General features: G+C 33.3%; 1 protein-coding gene across 1 annotated transcript; it reads left to right on the top strand.

Moving 5' to 3' along the window:
* Positions 1-29: 29 nt before the first annotated feature.
* On the top strand, positions 30-10,472 carry LOC128548607 (receptor-type tyrosine-protein phosphatase alpha-like). The gene is made up of 15 exons (XM_053523963.1): positions 30-297; positions 735-799; positions 1,077-1,113; positions 2,163-2,266; positions 2,797-2,922; positions 3,175-3,323; positions 4,181-4,316; positions 4,967-5,095; positions 5,715-5,820; positions 6,029-6,105; positions 6,445-6,579; positions 7,128-7,256; positions 8,287-8,444; positions 8,651-8,786; positions 9,148-10,472. The coding sequence occupies exons 4-15, from the start codon at positions 2,207-2,209 to the stop codon at positions 9,223-9,225; spliced, it is 1,419 nt and encodes a 472-aa protein (XP_053379938.1). The 5' UTR covers positions 30-297; positions 735-799; positions 1,077-1,113; positions 2,163-2,206; the 3' UTR covers positions 9,226-10,472.
* Positions 10,473-10,641: the final 169 nt, after the last annotated feature.

The following is a 10,641-nucleotide window of genomic DNA, read 5'->3' as shown; positions in this document are numbered from 1 at the left end:
TTTTGTAAAGATCACGGGGATTCATTACACTGTATGAATGAAATATTGAATATGTAAAAAGCGGTAAATTGGATAGTTTGATAATATGATATAGTTTAAACAAAACTGCTAGAGCGGAAAACATATCTTGAAATCTTTATACAGATCTGTTAATTTTACGATTTAACTGCACACGAGAAGTTATCAATTGTTTATTATTTCAGAAACTAAATAACGGTTTAGATTTAACAGAGAATTGCAGTTTTGCTAGAAAGCCCGAAAATATAGCATTGAACAGGTATAACGGGATATACCCCTGTAAGTATTAAAGTATTGAAATAATGTAATTTAATTTTTATAGCTACATTTGAGAATAAAAGCGTATTAGAGTTCAAATTAAAATGCAGAAATGTACAAGAGTTCTCTACAACCCAATGCATCCTTGTAGAAACACACTGTCGACAGGTGCATAACGCTCAGTACTGCCCAAACAATATGCATTTTCATCAATTACTAATACATATATATAATTTCAGTATGAGTGTTAATGTAGAAATGTGCAACAATAGAAATTTCATTACAATAGTTTAATTTCTCACATTGTCGAACTTCATAGATATTCGTCGAAGTTTAAGATATTTAAATTAGTCTAGCGCTACCTTAGAATATTTCGATGTGTATTGTTTTTTAAGCTACTCAAAATCATATCATAGATTACAATGCTGCTAATAATACTTAACGCGTACTTATTCCAGATAACCATTCCAGAGTGACTATACCTGGTCAACCGGCATTCTTCATCAACGCTTGTTACATCGATGTAAGTATATAAGCCTGTAGCTGCACTTAAGGTAAGTAGCAATAAAAGTTCTTCGTTTTTGGAACATAGTTTATCAAACTTGCTGGTTTAGATTCATTTTAATTCAAAGGTCTCGTTATATAATGAATAAAACTTACTTCTACGTTAAAGTTGCAGGTACGTGGTTTTATAAACTGAGAGGTTAGTCATTAAAATATTTCAAAGAAATTATTCGGTACAATATTGGGAATGTAATATTATGTTTCATATTTACCGATATGTCTTTTTTTCTTTCTAGGGTTACAACAGAAGGAAGGCTTATATTGCCTCTCTAGGTAAATGTACTGTTCTAATCAATGCAGATTGTGACACTATTTCTTATTTCCGTTTAGTCCCTTTATACTTTATATAGTATCTGGAGTGTGTGCGCGTGTGTGTGTGTGCATGTGTGCGTTTATGTAGTGTAGTTGTAGTGCCATTTTACCAGCACACCTCCACACACACGTTTATACTGAATGTATTTACTGATATATTTAAACACATGTTAAAGCACTTCTTCTGTAATAAAAGTTTAGTGTAGTTATCACCTCAGGTCTATTGACATAATTCAAAGCTCAACATGTACTCATACTTATCCACTGAACCAGTGTTGAGGGGGACATGAAAGGTGTGACACATTTCATTACCTCTCATGAATAGACTAAGTCCGTATGATACCGAGCATGCTATCATTTTGCTCGGTTGTGTCCAGTGCTTCTTAGGGATCGTCTAATATATTTTATTGAATATGCCGTGTGGCGGCTGTAAACCGTCTCCCCGTACCTTCAGTCAAAGCTGTTATATTTCAATCTCTTCAGATTTATGTTGTATTAGTGTACTGTTAAATTTTAGCTTTAACATTTCGACCTGAACATTTCGACCTGGGTGGTTCCAAAACTCTCGCTTTAAAAGAAATCACCGCTTGGACATGGTACCTGTTTTTTAATTTTGTCTTTTGGTGGTTTCTGTGATATGCAGGCTCCATAACAACAGATCCCCTTTCTTTATTCCAGTTTGTTTAGTTCTGCCTATTGTTTTCTCGTTTAGGGTTCAACCTTTATTGCATCTAGGGACTATATGTCGCTTTTCATGTGCATCATTGAAGGTTTAATGCGCTCCGCCGTATGAATAAATCTGTGGATGTCTCTAAAATACTTTCTGGTACTTACAACATGTGTAAATGTTGAGTTCTGCTCAATCCAAGGCTAGAGGGCTTTGACGGTGGCTTACATTTCCAATACCGTCCATGAACCGAGTCTGTAACATTTTCGTTTATGTCGTGTTGGGCGGCCTTTGGTTTTCCACCTTTTTATTTTACTATATAATGAACTGTTTTTATATTTAGGCCCTACTGCAAAGACTACAGATACTTTCTTGACATTCTGGCTTATGGTTTGGAATGAGAAATCTGATATCATTGTGATGCTGACTAATCTCAGTGAAGCTACGGTAAATGATTTAAAAATATTGTTACATTACGACTTAGCTTGATTAGGAAAATACAACTTTTTATACAGTAAACAGCCGGTACGATTCATACATGACTTACTGCTTAAACTGGTGCTAGGGGGCATGGGCAGTGTTGCATTTCCCATTCCTGCTCATGAACAGACTCAATCAAACCGAGTCCCAATTTTCACTGTTTGCCTTGTTCTCGGTGCTTCCTAGGGATATACTTTCCAGATTTTATTCTTATAGATTTTGTTAAGACAGATTCCTAATTAGGTGATTTTAGAGATTTACGGACTACTGTTGAAGCATGTATAAAAATACGTATCATCCACAAGCCCTAATTTTAACTCTTCTTAGGTATCAATATTCATTTGCTTTAAAAATTTGTTATATTATGCATTATTTTGTATTGGTAATTTACAGAGCCAAATAAGTAATAGTCTAAGAGTAAGTTTTACATACAATGAAATTTCATTAAGTTTGTGTTGTAGCAACAGAAATAACTTTACGTTTTACTCAATAAATAGGGCATGAAGTGTGAGAAGTACTGGCCAGAAACGGACGCGGAGGAGTTGTATGGACAAGTTAAAGTGAAATGTCTGAGTATAGAAAAATATGCTGAATACACAGTCAGAACTTTCACAGTTTCAAAGGTATTTTGAAACATGATTTATGGAACCCAATATTAACTCGTGCACATTGTCCTCGTGTTAAATTACTAGACAACAAAGTTGTGACATTTTTAGTTTTAAGGTTTGGAAAACACATTTAATTTACACGTATATCAGCATCACGTAATTATTGATTACGAATCATGGCTTAACATGATCACGCCTTCATGTCACTTAAGAATATCACTTTATCGTTTAAAATCAATTAACTTAGCATGATATATTTTGTGCAAGGGCAAAGAAGAGAGAAACCTACTGCAGCTACATTACACGGCATGGCCTGATAAAGGTGTACCGCTAGAGGTTACAAGTCTTGTAGAATTCCGACAAAGAGTGAAGGCAGTCCCGGTCACCTTAGGTGGACCAGTTATAGTCCATTGCAGGTATTACCTTTATTTTAATTGTCTGGTCATTGGAATAGGTCATGTCAGTCGGAATTCTTTGCTTTCACGAAGAAAAGGTTATTTAACATTGTTTTGTTTTTAAGTCTGTTATGTACTACATGTATGTGACATATATTTGGACACGTATAAATCTTGTAAGAAATAAAATGGACTTATATATCTTTCGGAATGTTTTCTGCAGCTGCAATTCGTTCATACACATCTCTGTGTTGTACAGAACTTTGCCAAGCAACATAAGAATATCTCTCAGAAATAGTCTTTGTTAGATATATGACGAGACAGAATGTGTTCTAGAAACGTTTAACGTATATTTCTCTGTAAAAAAAAAACTTTGCACAAATTGTGCAAAATGCAACACAGGGCGTGCTTTAACTAAAATTCAGGCTGATTTATATTATTTGTCAACCAATCAACTTGGATACTGGATATGTTTTTTTCGTTAGGGGAGAGCATTCATTTATGTTGAAAGCCCTTCTTGCCCTTTTTACTTTTTTGTGTTAAGTGTATGTTCTGTTTTTGAAATGTACTTAATGATATTGTAAATATGCAATGAAGAAAGAAAAGATTATAAAACTTAAACAGTAAACGGAATGGAAGTCCTAAATAAGTCTATGCTTATATTGTTTTTGGTTTTGAAATGTTTGATTACTAGCTTTAGTTATATTTTGTGATAAAACGTATCAAACTTTAAGTGTACAAATACAAAATAAAAAGGTAATACTAACTTTAATAAGTCATCGATATAATACGACTCTATGTACATTTTGTAATATTACGTACGTGCAGTTATTACGCGTATGAAAACCTTTAAATTTTATTTTCCATGATTTCAAAAGTGCTGGCGTAGGTAGAACTGGAACTTATATTGCTCTAGACCAGCTTACAGAGGAAGGCAAATGTGAAGGATCTGTTGATGTATTCAACTGTGTGAACAGAATGAGGGAGCAAAGGGTCAATATGGTCCAGACAGCTGTAAGTATAAAGATAGATCCAGACCACTAATTTTCAATGTGGCCCAAAACGCCCGCTTTAAGTATATATATGAGACAAACCGATGTAAGTGTTTGTTATGCGTTGATGGGTATAGTGTAAGACTTTTCAGGATTATTTTATATATCTACCAACCCAATTTCAAGTATTTAAGAAGGAGCTAGATCTAATTCATTTTCCGTATCATTTACTTTCCTATGAATATCTTCTATGAGAAGACATTACCTCTACAAAATTGTCTTCTTCTGCCATATACAATAAAATACAATATAAATGATGCTGCTGTTACTAATGAACATGTAATTGATAAAAATGGCATTTCTATTTCTGTTAGATGAAATGTTTAAACAAACGACATTTTTTCTTAAAATAGAGGCAGTAGTTGAAGGGAAACAATTATGCAATTATGTATGGTTGACAAGTTTTTTAATGTACATCGATACATTTTGTGGTTAGTATGAAAATTAACAGCTTTTTTATGCATGCATGATTTCTAGCATGAAATATTTAGATGTGTAACTTGTATGTTGTTAATTAACCTAATCCCGTGATATGCAATACAACAATTAGGGAGTTGCTTAGTTACGTCTCGAATACATATCTTCCGGTTGATTATATTTGTAAATTTATAGGAGCAGTACACATTTCTTCACAAATCGCTGGTACACTCACTTTCTTTCGGTTGCGAGGCACTGACAGCTGAGCAGATACAAAGAATTATGTACGAGACAGATGACAGGATGTTCACAAAGATTTATCAGGTAGTTAAAGGGAGACAATATATCGTAGTTAATGCCTTGTAATCATTGATCCAATGCAATCATTATTTTATTCAATCACAACTCAAACTATTAGACACATTCTATTACCCGGAATGGACACACTGCATACTGCAACTCTTATTCAAATTGTTCAGAGTTTCGAATACTCTAACACAAAGTTACGGTTTTATTGATCAGAAGATTTCTGTGTAGTAGATTCATGTGTAGGACATCTTTTCCATTCTTGTGGTTTGAATACTTTGAATATATTTCTCATATCCTTTGGAAACAAACAAAAAATGCAACCAAAAAGAATTATGACAGACTCGGTGTGACTGAGTCTGTTCATGAGGGATAATGAAATGTGCAACACCTCTCACGCCCTCTAGCACCGACTTAAGCTGAAAAGCGGAACTCTATTACACATTTGTTGAATGGATTCCGTGATCCCAAAGAACCAGAAAATATAACAAAACTGAATCCAAGTACGGAAAAACAAAACATCAACAAAACATCAACTAAATAAAATCTGAAAAGTAGATCCCTCGGAAGCAGACACTTTAAAGAAAGCAGTCATATTATCATGTCATTAATAAATGTGTATTTTACTGTTTTGAAGACATTACGACAGGAAGTTGACACCGAGAGCAAAGACGACACCGAAGCACGTGCAGAAAATAAAAAGAAGTATAAGGATAAGAACCGACGGCATTCTGATATACCTGGTAATGTAATTGGTCATGTGAAAATAATAATTCATTTACAGTAAATCAGCGAATCGTTTGGTATGGAAATAGTTGATGCTTGATTAGGTTAAATATCAAGCTACTCTTGTTTTATGTAATTGAATCAAATTATATTTGCGAGACAATATATAAGCGATAAGTGTCAGTCTTAATTTTAACATAATTAATAATTAATTTATATTTCAAGTTGACGGCAGTCGAGTACGTCTGTACCTTTCTAGGAAAGATGGACAGCATGACTACATCAACGCTGTTTTCATAAATGTAAGACAAACAGTATGTTTTTATACAAGTTTAGTGCCCTAACGATAAGCGAACATGACCGTCGACTTAGCTGAAAGGACTTTCTTACGTTAAATTTGTTTAGTTATCAGATATTGTTTCCAATTATAAGATATTTAGTAGTCAAATACAATTGTTTTGGTTTTGAACGTAATTGAATAGAAAATGTTTGTCTTATACATTGTATATATATTCATTAAAACAGCTAAGCATACAGCGCTTCTAGGTGACTGAGTTCTTCGAATGTGACATTTATTGTTTTTACATCTCATATATATATAATAACAAATAATGAATAAAGTAAGTTTATTAAAATTACAGAGTTTCGAAATCAAGAACCTGTTTATTGCTGCTCAGTCTCCACTTCCACGGACTACTGAAGACTTTCTCAGTATGGTTTATCAACAAAACAGTACATGTGTTGTTGCATTGGAGGAGCCACGCTATAAAAGCAATGTAATAGATACAGCTTATGTTTCTGTTTATGTTGCTATTAGACATTTTGAATATTATTGTGATAGTATATGTTTCAGTTTGATACACGCCGGAGTTATTTAAGATTTTTTCTAGACCAGATAGTAAATGTAGATACCGTTTGACTATAAAACGGCAACAATTGCAAATATTCATATATATATACACTAACTGAATGGTTTCCTATCCCTGCGGCGTTCAGTGTCACAGACGCCATTTTATCTGACATTTAACAACTCTAAATAAAGACATTACAGAAAAATCAAGTTTTGTTTAACTTACTGCGTCCAAATGTCAAAGTGGCCTCCGTGGCTGAATGGTTAATGTTGCCGGCTTCGAATCACTTGCCACTCACCGATGTAGGCTCGAAACATCACTTGAGACGTAGACTTTTATATGTGAGAAAGCTATTCAGTTTGCTTGTGGAATGTCAGTGTTTATACCCAAGTGCCCGCCCGAGCATTAAACAGATATAGTATCCTTTAAGTATGCAATTTTTATTACAATGAATAAAATAAAACTGTTTTCAGGACGTTGGAAAATATCTTCCTGCTGATAATGAGACTTACACATTTGGACATTCTATTGTTACAAGCTCAAAGTGTGAGACGAAATCACAGTATGTCTTAAAGAAATTGTCCATTCAACACGAGATGAAGGTAAGAGGTCAAACTGAAAGAAAAATAATTTAAAAGCAAAGCCGATCAAAAGATTAAAGATCAAACGTTGCTCAAATGTTTATTGCTCTACAGCATTAGTATAAGCGAGCTCTGACTGCGCGTGCGCCGAAATCGGGAGATCGAAGATTCCAATATTGTCAAATGCAACATTGTTTGGTACTGAATAGAGACTGTTTGGTGAGCCCTCAACTAGTTAAATAATTACCTGTCTGATGTCTAGCATCACTGTCTGTAGGTGCTTCATAAACCAAACATTGCTAACCCTTTCAATAAGGATGACACTATATAATACACAAACACTACGTTTTACTTTTATATCAAAACTGGGCCGTAGTTTCAAACATTGTATACTATAAGTGTTACACTAAACCTGAGTGTGGATTGCTCGTCATTTAAAGTTTTTGCAGTTGGATATGTATTTCAACATGTTCAAACAGAAGTTGCAACTATAATAAAAAAATGACAAAATCATTTTAAAGTTATCTTCTGTCAAGTAGCTCCGATTTCGGTATATGGTAGTAACAATGTAGACATGTTTATCTCAGATGTGCATTACCATGTTAGTTTATTCAGGAAGAACAACACAGTTAAACATATAAAAATTATGTATTCTGTAGGTCAAAATATCCTTTAAACCCTGATTTAAAGAAACATTAATTGTTGAAGTAAACGCTTTCAATTTATAGTTGTACATCATTTTCCCGCAAATAATGTCTTGTTTTAAAATAATCGTATCAGAAATAAACGCCCTGGATGATGTCATGGAAGCCTTCAAGTGACTGTACCGTTGTTTTAGTTCGATTGTCTTTGCGTCTTTTCATTTTTAACTTGTAGCTAAATAAAACTCACAATATTACTTAACCGCATTCATTAAAATGTGTTTCCTTATTTTCACTTGTTATTTCACTAGCCACAGATTGACGTTGTATTTGCAAAATAAGAAATGAATTTAAAACAGACAATGCATACCTTATTACAACATACTTGAATGTTCATATCTTAATCACAGGGCGAGGAGAAAACAGTTTATCACTTCCAGTACAACAACTGGGGAAATTCGGAGAATGTCCCAGACAGCGCGGAAGAATTTGTCCACTTCATAAAAGAAATAGAAAAATTCATAGGCCAACAAACTGAAGATACGCCTCATTTAGTAGTCCACTGCTTGTAAGATGTATTTCAGTCTTCTGTAATATGTAAATTTATTTGCTAAGACCATCCCTTTCACTTCTAAGACAGTAAATATAAAACTTAAATAATAAATTTCTTGTATTTTCAAAAAAGGTTTGTGACACTGTTTTTGTTATTGTTTTACATTAAGGTATAGTGAAGGACAGATGTAATATTATATTATATAAATATGTTTATTCAAGAAACGGCTACGAAAGGTCTGGGCTATTTTGTGTCGTGTACAAACTGCTGGAGAAACTGGAGGCAGAGCGACAAGTCAGTGTAGTGAATACTGTGAGGAAAATCAGAACACATCGGAAACAGTCTATAACATCTGTGGTAAATTATTTAGTCACTTAAAGTACAAAATTTAATAGTATGTCAAACAAAGTGTGATTCGGCTTTAATGCTTACGCTCTTTTAATGATGATTCCATAAATAAATTGTTGTAACATTTTAACTACATGCTAATGCAAAAACTTCAATTTTATGTTGATGTGGGAACCAGCACTGATTGAGAATCAATGTACAATGAGAAGATCAATTGACAGCAATAAAATGTCTGTTGCACTGAAAATTGTACAATGTAGTTTAACATTAAATTCATATTAAAGAAATAAACGCTTGTGACCGTTTAGAGATATAATATGTTAAACAGTTTTATTAATATTGATTTATTTTATTTCATCTCTTATTTCAGGAACAACTCAAGTTTTGCTATCAATGTGTTGCTGCCTACCTGGAAATATACAACATCTACTCAAACTTCGCTACATGAGAAATCAATACTTTAAAGGATTTAAAACCAGAAAGATTTAATAGTCAATCCACGATAAACACTTGTGACACTATACCAATGATTTCATTTGCTCTCTTAATCTATGCTGTACATATTAATTATTTTCTTACGGCTGGTTTACTATACCATATACCATACTAATCTCTTTTGTACATATGGTTTGCACAGGAAACATTTTTCCTATAAATGAAATTATTTTGCTTTATTGATTATTAAACATTGACTGTATATATTAACTACATCATTGAAATCATTATGCATTGAACGTTAAGTTACTGAATGTGAAAGGGGAACCCGTGTAACGGAGCTATTTCTTTAAAACAAGAACTAACTAGAATGTATTTAAAATTCTATCATGCTTGTCTCTGTAAAAACACTCTTACGCTCTAATGACGTCACGTTAACGTGCTATGACGTCAAAGATTGTTGCGACCAAGAAATAGCTCTTCTATATTTTATCTACTGTTTTAGATTAAGGGGATATTAGAATCGAAATAATTTATAGAAAACCGTGTTTTAACACTATTTATACACTCGGGCGATAATACGTCGTACAAATAATTTCGTACAAATTATTACACCCGGCGTACAACAACCCATCATGCATAAATAGTGTTTAAACACTACATGGTTTGCTCATATTCTGAAATAAGCAATTAGAATTTTGATAAATAATAGAGATAATCTAACAATATTTTAAGGCAATAGAATCAAGATACATAAAACAGTACTGTTTAAACAGGAAAACAATACAGGTGCTTTTTCCTACTCGAGGTGATAACGTTTGTGTGAATAACTTTACCAACATGTTGTGTAGCACGTAAAATGTCATTCTGTACTTATTTGTATCATTTCTGGTCTTTTAAGGATTACTGAGTCCATTCAATGAATAGTTGTTTTTTGTCCACTTAATATATTCCAGGGTAGTGACGTGATAGGTGTTGCACAATACATTCTCAAGAACAGTGTCTGCTATTACTTCGACTTGTTGTTTCTTTTCCACACTATATAGTGTTTAACAACAGGTACAATACTCTTTCTAATTCTAAGTAATTCTAAGTCATTGTTACCGTTACCTCCCCTAATCACTTCCACAAAAGCATTTTTTGTGTTTATGTATTTGTTTCTTATGTTAGCTGTGCGTATATGTTTTATAAACCGTTAGCATAAAAAAGGTTCTGTAACAAGGTGGTTATTTCTGTCATCATAGAATTATATATCCAGGTATTCGTTGTTATGTTTGCATTCAATCTAGGGAAAGTCGCCCAGCTTACATGAAGAAGATGTCTGTAATATCCGTGTGGACGTACTCATTTAAAGCTGGAAAACTGCCTGTTTTTCATGAACGTAAGTCCATACAGCTAACAAAGAAATAGTAAAAATAAATAATATGCA

The sequence above is a fragment of the Mercenaria mercenaria genome, chromosome 14, assembly GCF_021730395.1.
Source record: "Mercenaria mercenaria strain notata chromosome 14, MADL_Memer_1, whole genome shotgun sequence".
NCBI lineage: Eukaryota > Metazoa > Mollusca > Bivalvia > Venerida > Veneridae > Mercenaria > Mercenaria mercenaria.
This window is presented reverse-complemented; position numbering and strand designations above follow the sequence as displayed.